The following is a 20,623-nucleotide window of genomic DNA, read 5'->3' on the forward strand; positions in this document are numbered from 1 at the left end:
ACAAGGATTTGATTGCCTATAATAATAAAATGTATAAATCCTTAGATTGTTTTTCACCCAACAGCCCAGGTTTGTGTGTTACAGATTCATATTGTGCAGCCCCTTGATTAGATGAGCGAGTTATTGGTGAGTTATTGATTTATGGATTTGTTCTGAGATGCATTTTGTGATGTGTCTGCGATTGCTTCAACACACAGCTTTAGTTCCTTCTGCATTCCTTGTATATTGACCAGCTAAAATATGATGTAGCTGTATGTTAATATATAAGGAGGAGTACCAATGGCAGTTTTCTTTATTGTGTGTGTGTGTGTGTGTGTGTGTGTGTGTGTGTGTCAAAATTACTAATGAGGTTGTTCATATGTGCTTTGCAAATATATATGCTTATCGGTACAATTTATGTTAATTACAGATATTTCTTTTGTTTTTGTACTATCATAAAAATATAGACTTTATGTGTGCACAAAAGTGCATGTGAAAATGTAATAGCACATAATGATAAACATTGTGCTGAAGTGGACAAATGCTGTGGGTTTTAAGTCAAATAAAACAGTGAGGTAAAGCATGTCAAAATTGTAATGAGTAAAATCAGTAGGTTTGTGAGGATAAATCAATTAAGACAGAGGATTACAGCATGCATTTGTGTCTCAGGGGACTGTTGCTGACGCTACTCTTCTCATTCAACCTAGCCCGCTAGTCCAAACAGCCATTTTAGATTTCACGGCTGTATTTCACACACACAAACGTGCCGTGCATGGACAGAGGGCACAAAAAAACACGGGGAATAGAGGGAGCCAGAGGAAGACGATTAAGATGTTGTATCCCTCCTTACACCTACACTGGAAACCCCTCTATTTAAATGCTGTGGTTCAGAAAAGCATGACGCCTGTGAGGCAGTAGAAAATGGGGGAGGGGTAGGGAAGGCAGGCATGGGAGAGAGGAGAGGACGAGAGGAGGAAGGAGAGGCACAGCCGGAGCATCATTTGCAATGGTTGAGGAAAGCACAGAGTAATGGGATTGGTTGAGGGAGAGTGTAGCGTCACTGCCAGTGAGGGGGAGTTCTGAGGATGCTCCGCTGAACTGGGAGGGAATACATTCGCTGTGAGTTTGCATTGAGAGCTCAGCCATTATCAGCTGTGCACTGGCAACAGCTACTCCTTTGCAGAATCATTCTCCACACCCGGTGCTTGTTGACTCTTCTCCTGTCTCAGCTGCAGCCATGAATTATTTGCGCCGGCGCCTCTCGGACAGCACGTTCATCTCCAACCTGCCCAATGGCTACATGACAGACCTCCAGAGGCCTGACAATGCTCAGGCTCCTCCACCTGCCTCCACCACCCCTGCCAAGTCTCCCACAACCGGGCCTACACCTCCAGCTACTTCCCCAGCTCCAGAGAGGAAACCCCAGTCGTCTCAGTCCACCGGAGCGGGCTTCTTCAGCTCCATCACCAACGTTGTTAAACAGACAGCTGCCTCAGCAGGGCTAGTGGAGCAGACCCAAGTCACGACACCCAAGAAGTTCAAGATTCTCCTGGTGATTGACGAACCACAGCAGGAGTGGTAAGACAATGCTCCACTCAGTTCATCCTGAATCATTTATGGGCTCTTTATTGTTTGTTTTCTCTAATACCTGTTTTCTCCTCATATAATAGTGAGATAAGGGTTAAAAAAACACGGAGACAACATGTGCATCGTGCACCCTGCAGATGTGAATGGGCACTGCTGCTGTGGTTTGATGGTACAACATGACAGTGTTACGATAACACAAAGAGGCAACCGATACTTAAGCAAATACGGTCCATTGATTCTCAGCAGTACCACATTACACCGAGATAGATGCTTTTTATTGTCCTCTATTCTGTCTGTTGTAAGATTTGTTTTTCTGTGGCAATTGCTTTTGTTTCACATACTGGAGCAATAGAAAGTAAGATTTTTAACCATAAAATTGATCCATTAACTACAATCATTGATAATATAGCCCTAAAACATGGCATTTTGCCAGTTTCAAAAAATAGATGTTCCACAGGTTGTGAAGATTATTTCTCTGGAAGTAGTCTAAATACTGCAGTGCTTTCCCTCCATCAATGGGGTTTCCCCCTGCCTACTGATCATGATCACATGACATGCCCTGCACTAACATGGGGAACAATTCATGTTACTAACCGCAGCGCATGGTGCATCGGCTTCCATTCATACAATTTGTGTGCAGTAAAAAGGTAAGCAAAAAAATGATATAACATCATCTGCACGGTGATATTTCTCAGCCTGCTGGGACAAAGAACCATTGTGTCATGAATGTTAAGAGTGGGCTTAGGTTAAGGCACTTAAGCCGTTGCACTGACAGTCAGTGTCCTGGGGGTTCTTACTCAGAGGTAGCTTAAAACAAGCGTCTGTGCTAGTCAACTGTGCTAAGGAATGAAAGTGTTGTATGCACACAGATTTAGAGGAAACTTATTCTGCGTGGAGATTGATATCTTGTCGACAAATAAAGAATATGGTAATTCTGCTACCACATAATGAACACTTGTTTACACAGCTGACATATTTTCCACAGCAATGTGTGTGTTAGAGCTGAGTAGCTGGATTCAGTGGATACCCCACGCATTTGCACTAGAGCTGCACGACTTGTAAAAAAAAACCCCACATTGCAATTATTTTGACAGATTTAAGTCGTGATTTCAGTGGAAAGGGTAATTTTTGCATTATATTTTCACTGAAAACAAAATGAAAGAAGAATGACAGTATGATTTTTGCTGGGGTGTGTACCAAACAAGCATGTTCTCTCATTTGAATGTGATTTTGAGGCGTCTCTGTAGCACCTCAATGTTTTGTTTATAATGACATGTGACATCAAAACTTATGAGATTAGGATATTACACTTGGCCTCATTGCATTTATATTTCGATTAATTGTGCAGCCCAAATTTGCACAGTTCTATCTAAGTGATTTCCCAATATACAAAAAAGACATTACTTTGACACTGGATACTGACTTTGTCTAAGTGTGGGTTTTCCTGAGGCATGGAAATAAAATCAGAATTCAGTCTGCATTACCCCTCTTTAATAAGCACAGGCCACCATCACACTATATGGCAGATCTGATTTTGACTAAGTCAAATTAACTAATTAATTTCTGAAAATTTCCTGTGGTAAAGCTATTTTTCCACAGAGGAAGGACACAGGTTAGATTAGATTGCCTTCATATTTTGAAAACATCCATGTAGGGTGACTTGTATACATGTGTGTCACATCAAGGTTAATATGCTGTCTGTATCTGATGGCCACGGTGGCAGGATTTCATTTTACGCTTATTAAGATACATATATGGCTGAATTTAATCAAATCTTCTGAGGATATTGTCCTTAAAACTAACCAAATCACAGAAATACTAGGATATCAGCTAGGCTAATTCATCAGCTTGGCCTTGCAGTATCCACTTATCCTGTTTGTGTACGCAGGACTCGCCATTTATATAACAGAAACGTTGATCAATTTTAATAAGATCAGCCCCCCATCTGCAGGATGGATGCCAGCCTTATGCATTCACTTGTTCCACATTTGTTGTAAGGGGAAAGGAAGCTGCTTGTGCAAAAATAGGGATGTGCCAATACTCAGTTTTGGCAGTGGAGCACAATATAATGCATTAAACTAAAACCATGTCGTTCATCAAAGGTCATTGTAATTGAGAATATTGAGTGGGCTGGGCTGAGATAATGTTTCACACTCCATCATCCTCGCTGTCGCAATTTAGCACTATCTGGTATGAAGTAGTTATTCTGTATTTGATACAAATGTTCGGTGATTTCCTGCTCTGAAATGTTTTCTGTGCAGTTTATTAGTTGTCAGTTGTGTTGATGAGCTCGGTAGATTAGTATCGCTCTTAGTGTGTCCTTGCATCATATATCTTGTACACGTGCACTTGGGAAAATCAGCAAAAACACTTCATTCAAACAGCTTCCTCTGTCAGAGTGCTGCATCTATTTTTCATGGCTACTCAATATCACTGAGAGGGGAGCTTGACATGTTTTTTTCACTAGGTTTGGTGTGTTGTGGTTGGTTTATGCAACCTTTCACCCAGTGGTAGTAAGTTATGGCAGCACAAATCTGTCATGGTTTACTCAGTGTAGTAGAGGTCTGCTTCATTCAGACTTCATAGATGATGTAGTAGTAGTAATGGCACTTTTTCGACATAAAGAAATGCATATCCCAAATGATTTGGAGCAGAAAGCTTGAGAAAACGTGTTTTAAAGGCTACATGCTTTGTATTCTGCTCTCACAGACGCAGGACAAACCATAAAATATATAGCTGTTGGCAAGCCATAAGAAGATGTAATGTGTCTTCATTTTCATGCAGGTTTCGCTGAGTACCTAATATTCTCGGTAATGTTGGCACACCTTGTGTCTGACGGCTTGTATATGTATATGGCTTGTGTATGTATCTCATTGTCTGACGGGCCGTTTTTAAGACTTTTTTCTGTCTGCTGTGCGTATGAAAGCTAGAGTGATGAGCGCGGTGGCTCCAAGACACACAGAATGAAATCAGGAAAGAGTCCTTCAGACTAATTGCATCTGGCAGAAGGCTCAGCCATCAACATCTATTTTTCAGATCAAACGAGTCAAATCCCAGGTGATCCAAATATACACATACATACACACGCACAAGGAAATTACTATGAATTCCAGGTGTTGTAGAGGAAAAATGTTGACCATTACTTAGATTCTGTAAAATTATGACAGTTTTGTCATGCAAAGTGCAAATGTATACTGATCCAGCAACAAATAAGGATTATTATAGTGCAGGATGTTTTTTGTAGATTACACATTTTATTCCTGCCATTTAGTTATTTAGTTAACTGAGAGCTTGGCAAAATGTAACATTTCAGACCTACTAATGCAAAAGCATTCCTTTACTTTTAGAATCAGCCGTATAAAGAAAACAGAGGACATTGGTACGAAAATGGGGGGGACATAAGGGCTCAGATAAAAACTAATTTTTGAAATGGTCTTCAACATATGCATTTGAACATTACGTCAGAGGTCAGAAAAAACAATGCATCAAGGGGGCATAGGTTAGGCTTGTACCAAGGGGGTAGTTGTTTTTTCAACATTGGTGGGGACACATGAAGGATCTGACCATCAAACACTGCATTTCCTGCTTTTTGGTGACTTTTTATGCACTAGTGTCGGCACATGGTGTAAATGTCTTTAATTACGTAAAGGATTCTCCCGTACATCGAATTATCTCACTTAATGTTATTCCTGCTGATTCAGCACACATGTAAGCATAATTTACCCTTCTGTTTTCTTTTGTTTAGGGATGTAACCTCTTTCAAGGTATAAGCCAACCCCAGATTTACTCTCGTTTGGTGTTTCGCCTTGCTATCTTTGTGGGTTTTTTGCGCTGTGTCTCTTAAATGCGCGTTGCTTAAGGTCTCACACCTGGATGCAACGTTTTTATAAAACCCAGACTTCAACCTAAGTGCTGTGGGCATACACGGAATATAAGAAGAAATTAAAAAAAATACAGACAGCGGGCTGAGAAAACCACACATTTCTAGGGGGTCATACTCTAAGTGATGATTGAGATTTTAGGAAAATTTTGCATACTTTATCTTTGGATACGCATGTGACACCTGGTTACTGATTGCCTCATGCACCTTTTTATGTAATTTTAAGGGTGTATTTTTGTTGAGCTTGCATTACTTTTTGTAGACAAGGCACATTTGTTTGTCTGTTTTTATTGCATTGATTTTTCTTATTGTGTAAATTAACCTTTCTTAAAGACTTCTTAGTTAATAGTCAACATTAACATCTTAGTTAATAGACAACACCAAGAGCTAACATTTGTAATTAATTGTGCTTTTAAAAAGTACTAGGGATAAAATCAGCCATTTCAAAAAGTGGTCGGACATGTCCCGAGTGTAAATGTCAAGTATGAGCATGGATGAGTATTTGAATAAGGATTCTGTTGTGTCACAGTTTGTGTTAAGCAGAATAATTAACTGTAGGATAAAATGTGCGCTGATAAAATCGTGCTGATTGTCAGGGTCACAGCACATACTGAGACAGAAGTCCTCCGTCATTCTGCCAGCATTGTTACTTATTAGATGCCAGTCTCTCTGAGAGGTTTGTTTAGTGCCAGGAATACTGTGCTATAAATTGCTCTTGTGACAGGAGGAGCAGATGTTCCACTGTCTAACTTATCAGTCTAATGGCCGCCATGTTCAGCCTTCTTATTCTCTTCTTTATCTTAGATTCCTTTTATGCAGCAACTTAATGATCAAATTTACAAAAACACATAAGGGACTGTATTTAACTCGACTCACGACAGGATTGCTTTGTACCATGAGCTTGACCTTATTCAAACATTACCCACATGTGAGAGTGAATGTTAAGCAGGCCAAATGATGAGGCATTAAAATTCAGCATGGGCTCCCGCTAACCGAGCTCTTGGGTGAATCATCTGAATGAAAAATTATTTTGCGGCAATGTGTAATTTGGCAATTTGACAACCTGCAACCATTAATGAAGTCGCTTAATTTTTCATTAACTATTTTGTCTTACTTTCTCTGGAAATCACAAAAGAGGAACATAATTTTTTGTCTTATTTGGTTTCTTATCTCATCTTTTATTCAAGTCAAGAATGCCCATATTGATTCTTACAAATAAATGTTCCAAGTGAACATCTCAGTGAGCAGTTAGGCACAGTGCCCAGAGACTAACTCCACTTTTAAGGACAGTGCGTTAGTCAAGGGCAATGCCAGAATTATTGCTTATAAAAAGCAATAATGTCCTTTGTTTTTGGATGAAAGCTTACACAGGGAGAACAGTCAAACTTTCAACAGAAAGGGTCTCAGATCTAACCAGTTAGTGATGTATATTAATGCACCGTACTATAAGATCATGTTAAACATGTTATAGGGCGGTGTCCGCTTTGAACATTTGGCTTAAATGCTCAGTATGCAGAGCTGGGCTGTATTGAGTAATATAGCAGACATCAAACATAACGCTATGCTCCCTCCTCACAGCCATGCTGACAAAGATGAAAATGTGAAGGTTAAAATGAAATCAGAGGCTTGTTCATGCCTCGTCTCTGTGTTTGTTTCTAGGAGTGTGTTTTGGAAACACCGCCTCAGTCTATAGTATGTACTGGCAAAGCACATTCATCACAGTGCAGAGTAGACTTTTCATTTTCTCAGATATAGGAGCAGTGATTCATATTTTAATGCTTGTTTTCCTCCACAGCCAAATAGATCCCCGTACCCCAATTAGATTCAAAATGAATTATTCAGCTTTACCTCCGCGCTAAATTGGCACGGAGTGCAGGGTACGTGACAGCAGGGTGATACAAACTAAGGGGAAGAGGGAGCACAACCACAGCAGGTCGTCAAGACATATCAACTCAGCAAAACTGAAACACATTCGTTGTACATATCGTATATGGATAACTGGTTTCATAATGTTTACACTGCAGTAGATGGTTGTTAGTTTAAAGTTCTAGTTGGTAACTTTTATAAAAATAACTGTCATGTTTGCTTAAACTGCCTCTATATTTACACTGTGGTACATGAGACCAATAATCAGAGCAGAGAAATTATGTTCCTCTGCTTCCTCACAGTCCTTGCTTCATTACCGCACGTGAATGAAAGCAACCAGAGCTGAGGAGTCTCTAACGCAGCTGCCAATCATGTCGATGACTGCTCTTAAACTGTCAAACTAGGCAGCACTGATCAAATATGACTCAAGATTCTGTTACTGCATTGCCTTTTTCTCACCTCAAATGTTTTCAGAATCATATTTTAGTGCACTGTTTAGCTGTCATATGAGAAAGTTTATGATCCGGCTGCTATGTTGGATACAGTCAAGCCAAAACAAGCACCACCCCCAACCAGTCAGAGCAAACTTTCTCATTTTACAGCAAAACAGTGCACTAAAAAACATGTATGGATTAATATGTGGAAGTGTCGATGGCCCCCTGTCACTCAAAACTAATACATACTGACCAGAAAGAGACTCAAAATTAACATGAAGAGTAACAAAAAGACCACAAAGGGATGCAAAAGAGCTGCAAAGGCTGACACAAATCTATATAACCCTGCATATAGCCACATAAAGACAACACATTAGGACAAAGAGACTCAAAACAACCACAGAGAAACACAAAACTCATAAAACGATGCATAACGACTAAAAAGTGATGCAAATCCCCCACAAAGTCTTCCGAGTGTTCTGTGTCTCCTATGTGGCAGAGGTGCAGGGGTCTATGGGCATATGAGCCCATCGGCATATAATCCACCTATGCCAAAATTTCTGAAAACATTTGGAGATAAACAAAATTGACAATACAGTAACAGAATCTTGATTCATATGAGATGAGATCAGCGTTTCCCAAACCCTTTCCTCGAGCACCACTAGTCCTGCATGATTTAGGTCTCTCCCTGCTCCAACACAGCTGATTCAAATGATCGACTCGTTATGAACTCCTGAAGCTGCTTGATTACAGACTGATCATCTAATTCATCTGTGTTGCAGCAGGGCAAGTGGTACTTGAGGGGAGGTTTGGGAAAAGTTGGCCGAGATTAACAGTTTGACCACAGTTCTCAAGCACTGATTGATATGATTGACAGCTACATTAGAGACTCCTTGGCTCTGATTGGTTGTTTTTAGCAAACTGCAGTAGATTCGAGCAAATACCATTAAAAGCACAATTAGTGGGAGTAGAAGACTGCCTGTATTATGTACTGCTGCATGGATGAAGTTTCAGCAAATATTACTTAAACTTACTTTTATAAAACTCACCAGCTATATCTTTGAGTAAAAAATTGAAGCAGTGCAAATGGAAACCAGAATGAAACCTCCTCCATGGCAGTTTTTGGAAATTGACGGGAACAGTTCTTTTTTGGGAGCTCATTAGTATTGATTTACAGTAGATCACCCTAGTAGTTTCTCGTGCCAGAGCTTATGTTGTCAGGCCCAGCAACTGCACATCCGTATAGGAAAAAGCCAGAGAAATCAAACACACTGTTAACACGGGCAATCGTTGTCTGGCTTTTGCGGTTTATCATCTCTGTGTGGTGTCAGGTGTATAAGACACTGATCCATCTTAATCTTAAATCCCATGGCAAAAGATTTCCACTTCACCGGCGATCTGGGGGAAAAAAGGAATTAAAGGACCAGCAGGTGACATTTCTATTCAAGTCAGAAAGACCAGAGACTCTCTGTTTTGAAAAGTGCTGAATCACAAGTCATATAAGGTGCAGCCATTTTCTGAAACTGTGGATTCAGTGTCTGAATGTTCAGACACAGGAATGTTATGTTCTTGCATTGTCCTTCAACAACCCTGCTAGATGGTTCGGCTTGTGAAGCAGGCAGTAGGAAATGTGTAATTACATCTGTGTGCATGCTGTTATGCAGCCTGGAGAAGTGTTGTAATATTTTATCGTTACCCTTGTTGCCAGATTGAAGGATGGAAGTGTTAGAAAGGCTGTGTATGAAGAGCGGGAAAGGGAAGATTTTACTACTCTGTGCTGCCCATTTACTCAACAAAGTGGAATATATTCATTATTAATTTCAATAATTAATTCCAAGTTGTTGTAAAGTTATTATTATAGAAAGCTAGATTTACATTTGGATGAGTAATTAATTAGAAATACGTATTTTATGAATCCTCATTCTGTTAGTGCATTAAAAGTTAATGCATTGTCTTTGTTTCTGTTTTTACCAGGGCAAAATTATTCCGGGGGAAGAAACTACACGGGGATTATGACATCAAAGTGGAGCAGGTACATTTCACCGAGTCATTTTAAGTAGGTACTTAGGTAAAGCAGAATAGAGGAGTTTAAGCACTCTGTCCTCATGTGCTTCTCTAATCACTGACTCCTCAGGCTGAATTCAATGAGATCAACGTTGTGGCTCATGCTAATGGCACCTGCAACGTGAACATGCAGGTCCTCCGAAATGGTACCAAGGTTATCAGGTGAGACAAACACACACACGAATGTTGTGCCTCCACAACAGCTGAATGCCTGATTCATCTAAGTTGTGATCAACGCTTCATCACAGTTTGTCATTTTGCTGGTCAGATTTTTCTCACATCTCTGCTGCGATTTGATTTTCCAGGTCATTCAAGCCTGACTTTGTCCTCATTCGTCAACACGCCTTCAGTATGACCCAGAATGAAGATTTTCGCAACCTGATCATCGGTCTGCAGTATGGAGGTGTCCCATGCATCAACTCACTGGAATCCATCTACAACCTGTGTGACAAGCCATGGGCGGTAGGCACTCAGGCAGCCAGGGAGAGCTTTACTGTAAAGCAGGCAGCATAAAAGGGCAATACTAATGATTTATTCTTGGCCTGCATTGCATTTAATCTTTTTAATAACCCTAGTTTGCTTTACTGTTTTGTGTGTCCAGTTTGCCCAACTTATCAACACCCACAGGAAGCTGGGTGCTGAGAAGTTTCCTCTGATTGAGCAGACCTTTTACCCAAACTACAAGGAGATGGTAAGAATGCACTTTCTACTGCATCAAAAGGTTATTTCATAGCTTGTGTTTGACATTATAAAAACATTTTTTGCATGTTGCAAATGTCAGATGGAAGGAGAAAGCAGTATGTAAGGCAATAACTCTGAACTTTCTTCCTTTAGGTAAGCATGCCGTCCTTCCCTGTTGTTGTGAAGATTGGGCATGCCCACTCTGGTATTGGAAAGGTACATAGATCTCTCTTCTTGCAATAGTATGAAAGAATGCATAATTTTGTTTTGCTATATTTCTGGCTTTTATTTTTTGTAACCTCAGACATGTTAAATACATGTGCTGTGAATGAATCTTGTTTTCTTCAAGAGTCAATAAGTTGCCAAATGCCCTTTTAAATCTTGGATATCTTGCTCCGTTCTGTCATGTTTGTGTCTGTGTACAGGTGAAGGTGGACAATCACACTAAATTCCAGGACATAGCCAGTGTTGTGGCTCTCACCCAGACGTACACCACCACAGAACCTCTCATCGACTCCAAGTACGACATCAGAATCCAGAAGATCGGCACCGACTACAAAGCATACATGTATGTACAATTACTCTTTTCTAACTTCAACTTTACAAGTGGATGAGGATTTAAACTGTTGTAATTTGTGGCTGAGGAGTTAGAGCATGTGGCACACTTATCAGAACAGCAGAGTTTGGATTCTTTGGGCGAGATACTGAACCCCAAATTGCTGTGCGTGTTTCACTGATGAGCTGGTGGCACCTTGTAGCCTTATCCACTAATGTATGAATCTATGTGTGAAAGGCAGAGTGTGGCATGTAGTGTAAAAGCTTCACTGAAATGTTATCAGAATAAAAAGGCGCTAAACAAATGCAAGCCCATTTACTTTTAATTTGTGCGCTTTACACCCTGCAGGAGAACATCTATATCTGGTAACTGGAAGACCAATACTGGCTCAGCTATGCTCGAGCAGGTGGCCATGACTGACAGGTGAGTGTTAACGAAGAATTCTACGCTCCAATGCAAAGCAAACATTTTATTTTGATGTAGAAATTCTCATTTATAAAAAAAAGGTTAACTGATTCTGTTACATGTGGATTATTAGGAGGCAACTATGGGTGTGTTAACTTGTTTTTTGTTTTATGATAATTAGATAAAGATGCATCGATTGTGAAATTTTGGGCCGATACCAGTTAAAAATTACAGTTTGGTCAAAAGCTGATGCTGATGTTTTTGTTTTATGGTTTTTTTTGGTTAATTAAGCCTCCCTTTGTGCTAGGGAAATAAAGAAGTCATTATAAATTCAGTCATACGCATTTATGAAACAACCTTTAAAGGTCCAGTTTCTAGGATTTAGTGGCATCGAACACTGAACTGAAAGGTCTCAGTGAATCTCATCTTATTTGACAATAGGCTGAAGGCATTCAACAAGGTAAATTTCAGCTGGTACCGACGCATCTCTACGATGACACCGTGGTGTCTCATTATGCTGCCACTGGTTTTTAGTCATGTGCTGATTGTTTTGTTTAGGTACAAGCTTTGGGTTGACACCTGCTCTGAGATTTTCGGAGGTCTGGATATATGTGCGGTCAAAGCTATCCATGGGAAAGATGGCAGGGATTTCATCACCGAGGTAGGAGTCTCGATAATCCTGTCAGGCTTACAATGATATTTCTGGAACATACTGAAACCTGTTCCTTTAAGTCAAGCATTTTAGTACATCTGCCAAAACTGCTGTGACATAAGTGTTGAAACCCTCTCTCTCTCTCTCTCTCTCTCTGCTGTAACCATCCTCCATGTTGTGCAGGTGGTGGGCTCTTCCATGCCCCTGGTGGGGGAGCACCAGGCTGAGGACAGGCAGCTTATTGCTGACATGGTGCTGGAAAAAATGAACCAGGCAGCACAGAACGAAGCAAATGCTCTGCAGAGACCCACCACCATACAGCCATCCCAGGTACAGTAACACACAGGCTCATTACAAGAAGCCTTTTGTTAGCATAATAGCATTAGAGGGTAACTCCAGTATTTTTCAACCCGGACCCCTTTTCCCATTTTTTTGTGTCTAAGTTACATAGGGGAACAACAACTTTTGAAATTGGTCCAGTATTGAGTGTAAGGGCTACAATGTAACCAGTCGTTTCAGATGCACCCCTACAAATTATGTCCATTAAAAGTGCTTGTTTTACCACGAACAGGCTCATTTTGTTATTATGAGTGTCCTGCAACCTTATGGAAAGAATACGGACAGAGAAATAAAATGTGTTTCTGTACCTTTCTCTTGCTCTGGGGTATTTTGTTGTCAAAGTCTCCCTAACAAGAAGTTTCATTCTAAAATCTCACAAGAGTTGACTTGTTGGGGGGGAAGAAAACGGTTCAGTGGAAAAAGCACTTTTAATGGATGTAAATAACAAAGCACACCTGCATCTACTGGTTATACCGTAGACTGTTTCACAGCCAGCTGCAGCACTTTCTTTCAATACAGGACCAATTTAAAAAATTGAAAAACTGATGTTCTTATGAGTCCCTTGGACCCCAAAACATGGAAAAATAGGCTCCAGGTTATAGGACTTCCCCTTGAATTTATCAAATTATCTAGCTATTTTTTGTCTCACTACAAAAAAAAAAAAATCACAGTTGTTGCTGGATGAGTAAGCTATTTCTCTGTCTTTTTTAGGGCACTGGCCAGAAGGGAGAGCTTGTTGTTGAACCCACTAAAAACGGCTCCGGGCGCCCGCCTCAAGGTTGTCTGCAGTACATTCTCGATTGTAATGGCGTTGCAGTGGGTCCAAAACCAGTCCAGGCCAACTGAATCACCCAGTGGAAGGCAGGGAAGTCTCAGAGTCTAGATAACAACAATGGCGTTAGTTGAACACAAGCGCAGACGTGTATGTGTGTGTGGCATCTGATAGGTAGAATCAGATCTTGATGACGGGAGCTTGGTCCAGCAGTGTGCTGGCCTGGACTGTGTTTTTAACTCTATGCAGTGTCAAAATGTACTGTCTACTTGTGTGTGCTTGTATAGGTCACCTGTGTTTCAGTAGCTGTGGTTTTTTCCTTTGGGGCTGTTGTTGATGATGAAAAAAGCAGATTGTGCCTACACTGAGTTCAGTGCTGCTCTGTGCTACCTGTTTGACCCAGCTATGACTCTTTTATTTGCCCCCTTCCCCCTCCTTTTTCTGTTTCCTATTTTGGTGTGCACCTTTAGATATTGTTCAAACTGTGGACTATCGTGCAGTTTGAAGTTTGTGTATATCTCAATATGTATACAGTACGTGAGTGTGTATGGCTGTAGTGGTGATTATTTTCATACTTACACTAATAGATATTTATTTTTGTTTTGCATGACTGATACAAAGGAAGATGCAAGTCAGTTATAATTGTCTGATCAAGTGGGATGTTCATGTAACATCACTGTTTTGCCCTAAGCTGTGTTCCCTGTGATTCATGCATTGTGAATGTGTCATAAGAAATGCATATTATCTCATTTACTACAGGATACATGTATTCATAACCAAACATGCATTAACACAGAGACACATACAATAGAGACAAACAGTATGTGGCCTTTCTTAGAGTTCATCCTTTCATCTATATTGTTACAATGTCAAGAGATTAGAGTGATTTAAGGATAGATGGACACATAATGAATATTAAAATTAGATTTATTACAGATTTTATTATGTAGGATGTTGTGTCTGCACACACATCTTTAATATATTTATATAATTTTGAACCAAAGAATAAATTATTTACTTTCAAATAGTCTTTGCACTCCAGTAACCCACAATGTAAATATCAGCGAAGGGACTGTTAATACCGCAGTGTGTCACATGGAGTGTGTAATTTCACCAGAGAACAGCGCTCTGAGACACCTATGTTTTTCAAGCAGCGTGTTGTAAATCACATACCAGTGAACTGATGCTGTATTCTAATTATTGTTGTCTTTTTGGTTTGTGTGGAGGCAGACATTACGGCTGATAATGAAGAGGTGTATAATGTCTGATCTGCCATGTAATGCCCCACCCCCCTCACTCTGGATATTGGCTAGCATGGTGTTGTTGCCATGACAACAATCTGAGGTTTAGTGTGGACTTGTGTTACTGCCATTCAAAGATTCAACACTCTTCCTAAGAGCTGATAGAAAGTGCAATATAGATCTTTGCTTTTTTTTTTTTAACTTAATAATGTTTTTATTTCAAAATCAGATCTTCCATCGAATTGATTCAAAAAGCTATAGTCACCCACATATCAATTGTTTTAAAAAGTTTTCACACAATAGTCACAATCACATGGGTGGTGTCAGGCGGCTTTTGTGGAGGCCATTTCATATATCTAATACCCTTAATGGTGAAACAGCTAAAAAGCAACCAAATCAACTGTAAAAAGAAATCTGTGCCGTTTTCCAATCTTTGTTACTATAGTATAAAATATGTTCAGCAAGCTCTGTGTGCAATTTCTTTTCCGAGTTGTATAAAGTGCCATTGTATCTGTGAGCGTATCCTTGTAAAAGCCATGCCTGAGGCTTTATGGGTGTGTTGTTCTGTTGAATAGGAATTATGCCATGGCGTTGATTTCCAAGGGAGGAACGTGCAGAGGTACTGTACCCCCGCTGCATGGTTAGACCTTGGTTCAGTGATTGTGATTGAATATTTGATTAATTATAACTGGACGTGTTTATTTGGCCATTGTGTTGAGGTGAAACTTATATCTTCAGACCTGCAGGACTGTAACTATTAAGGGACATGGTAACCTGATAGTAAATATGTACTTTAAAAACCGGTGTTGGACTGTTTAAATCAAGGTCAGAGTACAATATATTGTGGAAAAGTTTCCATTCTGGATATTTCCTCGTCTGTCACTGGCAATAAAGCTTCCTTTGCAATATGTGTTTGGTGTGTGTCCTCATATGCGTGATGTCGTGAGTAATACTTACAGAAATCCGTATGCTCTACAATGTTACAGGCTTTATCAAAAATGCAAAAAGTAAGGAGGCCATACCACTCACACAGTTATGCACACTGCACTGCACACACCACATTGCTTCCAATGCATGAAGCGATTTCTATACTGTGATAATGTATCCCCTCTGCTTTATGTGTGCCTTTATTTATGGTGTCTGTCTTACATGTTAACAGAGTGGGGTTTTAATCAGTAAAACCACATAAGAACACACATCACATTATAAACTTCAATACATCATTCCTTTTCAAAAAAAAAAATTCTGAATATTCTAATTATTTCCTGTGCAGAAATTAGGGGGCTAAGTGGAACCATAAAGGATTTCTTAAATAAAGACGTGCTCTAGAGTAGACCCTTAAACCTCCTGCTAAGGATATAAACCCAAAAGTCAGCACAGTGGTCACTGAATTTATATATTACAGAGGCCCTAAAAAACAGAAAGGTGACATTTTTTTCCTAAATTTTGTGCAAACAAGTTAATTATTAATAATACAACTAACTTGTTCCCACAAGATGATATATTTTCCCAAAAGATAAAACCGTGTTCAGACAAGATAACAATTTGTTCCCATAAGATAATTACATGTTCCCCCAAGATAATTAACCTCTGGACACGTGATTCTAACTTGTTCCCACTATAAAACCATTAAAAAAAAACTCCATATCCCAAATGATAATTGACTTATGTGCATAATATAATAACTTGTTCCCACAAGACTATAAACTTTACACACAATATTTTAAAAAGTGTTTTTCAAGACTTTAGGGACTCGATAATATGCTGACACCCTTTGCACATACAAAGTCATGATTCTCTTGTCTTCCAGCAAACCCCAGCCCAAAGATCGGTGCGTTTGGTCTGAGAGACACGTCCCTTCTCCACACTGCCACTGAAGACACAGTGAACGCTGACACCATCCATAATTTGAGGAAGTCCTTTGGAAGTCTGTTCTCTGAATGAATAAACTTTATATTCAGCTTATATGGCTCCTGCTGCCCTGCATGTTTGCTTAGCTATACAGAAAACAGTGACTATCATATCATGGTGTATTTTAGGTGCTCTGTCAGTGTAATGACAAGCTGTAAGCTTTAAGGCCTTTACAAATGAAATGTAACCCACTCCAAATATAATGAGTATTTATGACTTGTGATTGCCTTACTAAAAATGTATATTTTTAATTGTATAGTGTCTGACACTCACCCTCCCAACAGTTAACCCTAAGTTGTGGTTCCAGTAATTATCTTTAGTAAATACTGTGCACAAAAGAGGTTGGCTGTAGTGGTTATTTTTAAATCTGTTTCTAATAACTTTTACTTTAGACCCATAGGGGAACTTCCAGGAGCTAGATTACATGTTTATTTAATCCTTATTATAATAAAAAGGCTGCAGATTACTATAACAAGTTGAGATTTGAATTATTGCTCTGGTGAATTAGGAATCAATTTATTAAGTGAGATGAAGCAGAAAATTATGTTCTGGCTCATAAAGTTCAAAAAATAAAATCTGATATATTTATCATTCAAATGCTGACTGTATGACAGAGACATTCTCTGTTGTATATTGTAATTCCTGACAGAATAGACAAGTTTACTTTACTGAACACATTCATTTCTAACCAAAGTTTATTAATCATTCAGGTTTGTTAGTCTCTTGATAACCCTTCTACCACACTGAACATATCTCAGAAAATGTGAATAGGTGCTCAAAGACTCCTTGTGACATTATTGGTTCAGTTTTATTGCTTTAGATTTTTTATCTTTGTAGTTTTAGTGTTTCAGCCAACTGGTGACAGAGTTACAATTTCCCACCAGATCTCCATTTCTACACCTCGGAGACATTGTGTAGCAACCAAACATGTTCTTCTACACTTGAGTTATTTTGTCTGAGAGCACAATGATTCACAGTAAGGAAGGAATTATAATTTCACATGTATCACGCTGAAGGCACAGGTCCTCGGCTCAGTTCCTGTTATTTCTACATAAATAGCAAAAAGCTCGATGGGTTGGTCATAGGAAACATTACCTGAGAGAAAACTTAACGTTGGCAAGAGCAGACATATTTTCTCTTTTAAATTTGTATACACTTATGAGCTATGTGGAAAAGTACGCATTTATGTTTTCTTATTTTACGCTAGTTTACCGGTTTGATGGTGGTACACCCTTACTGTTAATACGTGCTGTTTTAAAACTGTTACATTTTATTTTAATAAGACATTCTTTGGACATTTTTGCACTAAAATTGTTGATATGCAACATATTCCTATATGACCTGTACTAATCTATCATCTTGAATGATATCCTCATATACACACAAAACACCACACAACCTAGACTGACCAGCCATCAGCACTGCTACACTTTCTGCCTACAGATGACTCATGAGTTATTGCAATGGCTGCAGAGACCTTTTTATGTCCTGAGGGGAGCGTAAGTTTGCTGAAAAGTCCGAGATACCAGAGCCAGATGACATATCAAACCCTCACATCTGTTATTTATCTTAGAACAGCAGGTTTTGTGTTTGCCCCAACAATTATCAGCAAACATCTCCCACAGATTAAATATGCTCACCCTAATCTAATTTGTGAGGCTTCCAGATGGTGCTGATGTTTGTTTCCTCATAACAAGCACACTGACCTGGCCTGGTGGTAGCAGGAGGCACCGAAGAACTCAGAGGAATGACACTGCAGGCCCTGAAGCTCCAGCTGAGGTGCTTCTGTCTAGACTCCTCCCAGCTGCCTGCCAAGCTGCTGCACAACAGGCACAACCCGTGCCCTGTGGCTGCACGCGGCACTGACCATCTGCTGGAAAACATCCCAACCCATGATGAAGAGAATGTAAAGGTGCAGAGTGATAAACTCAAGGTTCATAAACCATGATCAGACAGGCACAAAAAATAATCCCACATCCAACCCATGTACTTTACTCCAAATATCAACTCCTCTCCTCAGGCAAATGGTACAGAGTCCCCCCTAAGCAGACACAACCAGTTCAAAGCTCCTTTGTCCCACAATTGTATTTCTTTCTTGCTGCTCAGCAAACTATTGTTGTAACATATGTGCATTATTCCATACAAGAGAGTTTTAGGGCCACATTTAAGGAAAAACCTTTTTTTTGAGTCTTGAGAAAAAAGTCGTAATATTATGAGAAAAAAACTATTAATATTATGAGAAAGTTGCAGTTTTACGAGAAAAAAGTCATAATTTTCTGAGAATAACCTCAAAATATTACAAGAATAAAGTCATCATTTTACGAGCAAAAAAAGTCATAATATTACGACAATAAAATCGTAATTCTGTGAGAAAGGGGATGTCATATTACGGAAATTAACATATTTCCAGCAAACTATAAAGCAAACGAGAACACAAGCAACCTCCTCTCTTGTAAAACTATAACTCCATTCTCAAAATATTATGAATTTTTCTCGTAATTTTACAACTTTTTTCTCTAAATTACGACTTAATTATGTTAATATGTCCTTATTCTCGAAATCTATCTTTTTTTTTCTTTAACATGGCCCTAATCCTCCGTTTTATATACAACTGTTCAGCAGGCGTTATTTATTAATTAACAGTAACACGCAACAACAAACTATGATTTGTTTGTTTATTTAATGAGTTTTTGACCCCACAAACACAATTACGGTAATTCCGCAACCTCTGGAAGTGAAAACTGTTGTCTAGCAACACAAAAGTTAATCCTGCAAACTAGTGCACTAGAATATAAGAAACTCTTAAAGGGCTCTGCTGCAAACTAGCTTGCTAGGCTACTTAGTGTCAGTTAGGTCTACATGTTATGCGAGGGGCAGCTCCGTGCTATCATGTACAATTATCAGTGTGTTTCCCAAGAAATAAGAGTGGCCCTACTCACCAGCTCAGAGCTGCAGGCTACCGGCGCCAGTGAAGGGAGAGGACGGGTCAACTTTAAAGAGTCCCTGCCCGCGAGCGCCGGTTTTAAAAGGGTCCTTGTCTCCATCATGCTGGGGTTAGCCAAACTGAGGCAGCTAAGCTAAAAACAACAACACGGATAACAGCTCCATACCGACACAGAAAAGTCCTTACAACCGTTTGTTGAAGAACAACCGAGCGTCCTGGATACTACTAATAACTGGATAACTAATAAAACTTACCATATGAGCTCCGAAAAGAGTTTAAGACCCCCTGTTTTGATATAGGACAACTTAAGAGGGACACGCAGTAGGACTCCAGAGCAGTCTAGCACACCTGCTACTCGGAGTGATACATGAAGGTAAAAAGTCCAAATGCTGTTGTAGGTCTACTGTATCAGCACTCATGGGATGACTCCATATTATAGAAAAAAAAAAGTTTAGGATAAGATTACGAGAATAAAGTCATAATTTTGAGAAGAGAGTCGTAATATTACGAGAAAAAAGTAAGGATTTTACTAGAACAAAGTCCTATTTATTCAAGGGTAATTACATTACCTCCAGCCTCCTCGGCAACCGGGGACAATGGCTGTCCAGGAGGCTGCCTTTGCTCGTGTGTTTTATAGTTGGCTCATAAAATTACAGCTTTTTTCTTGTAATTTTATGACTCGCATAAAATTTTTACTTTATTTTTGTAATATTACGACTTGAGGTTATGCTGTTGTAGGCTACTGTAGGCTTTACCATCACAGCTGTGATTATCCATGACCAAATCAGCTCTGATGGTATATAATACAACAGCATTCCCTCTTGTGTGATATTGCTTAATTGAATATCATGCCATGCCCCTGATTAGGCCTATTTCTAACACAGCACTATATGACATGGCGTATTTTTAATTCTCACTGCTTTCACTGGTTTTAAATGGAACAACAAATCAACACTGCTGCATTTATAAATACTGTAGCCAGCCCTGTAGATATACAGAGATTTTTGTTGCCATCTGGTGGTGGAGTTGAAGCACAAGAGCTCCATATACAGTATCAGTGTTACTATGGTTACATAATTAGCTAATTGAGCTACAGCAGTGCAGCCTTCACTTTGCTACAGGACTGATGCAAATATAGAAATGAGAATCACAACACATACTTTTTAAGCAGTGGATTTCTCTCAAAAATAAGTGTATGTTGCTGTTACAGCACTGTAAATAAAGACCCTTATCGAAGGCCCATTAAAGAAATAACATTCATATGGATATCAGACTGATGGGTTTTTATTGCCAGATTCAAATAGCCATCTTG

At 39.4% G+C, this 20,623-nt stretch overlaps 1 protein-coding gene across 1 annotated transcript; it reads left to right on the plus strand.

Moving 5' to 3' along the window:
• The first annotated feature begins 937 nt into the window (after positions 1-937).
• On the plus strand, positions 938-16,790 carry syn2a (synapsin IIa). Its single transcript, XM_042491252.2, has 12 exons — positions 938-1,557; positions 9,721-9,778; positions 9,881-9,972; positions 10,116-10,272; positions 10,412-10,501; positions 10,645-10,707; positions 10,917-11,059; positions 11,396-11,470; positions 12,011-12,113; positions 12,288-12,434; positions 13,155-13,221; positions 16,267-16,790. The coding sequence occupies exons 1-12, from the start codon at positions 1,217-1,219 to the stop codon at positions 16,398-16,400; spliced, it is 1,470 nt and encodes a 489-aa protein (XP_042347186.2). The 5' UTR covers positions 938-1,216; the 3' UTR covers positions 16,401-16,790.
• Positions 16,791-20,623: the final 3,833 nt, after the last annotated feature.

Source organism: Plectropomus leopardus, chromosome 9 (assembly GCF_026936395.1).
Source record: "Plectropomus leopardus strain MGB_pleo_1.0 chromosome 9, ASM2693639v1, whole genome shotgun sequence".
NCBI classification, from domain to species: domain Eukaryota; kingdom Metazoa; phylum Chordata; class Actinopteri; order Perciformes; family Serranidae; genus Plectropomus; species Plectropomus leopardus.

Coding starts and splice junctions, on each gene's coding strand:
- syn2a (XM_042491252.2), top strand. CDS start 1,217: ATGAATTATTTGCGCCGGCGCCTCTCGGACAGCACGTTCATCTCCAAC. Junction 9,973..10,115: donor AATGGTACCAAGGTTATCAG/GTGAGACAAACA, acceptor TTGATTTTCCAG/GTCATTCAAGCCTGACTTTG. Junction 11,471..12,010: donor CAGGTGGCCATGACTGACAG/GTGAGTGTTAAC, acceptor TGTTTTGTTTAG/GTACAAGCTTTGGGTTGACA.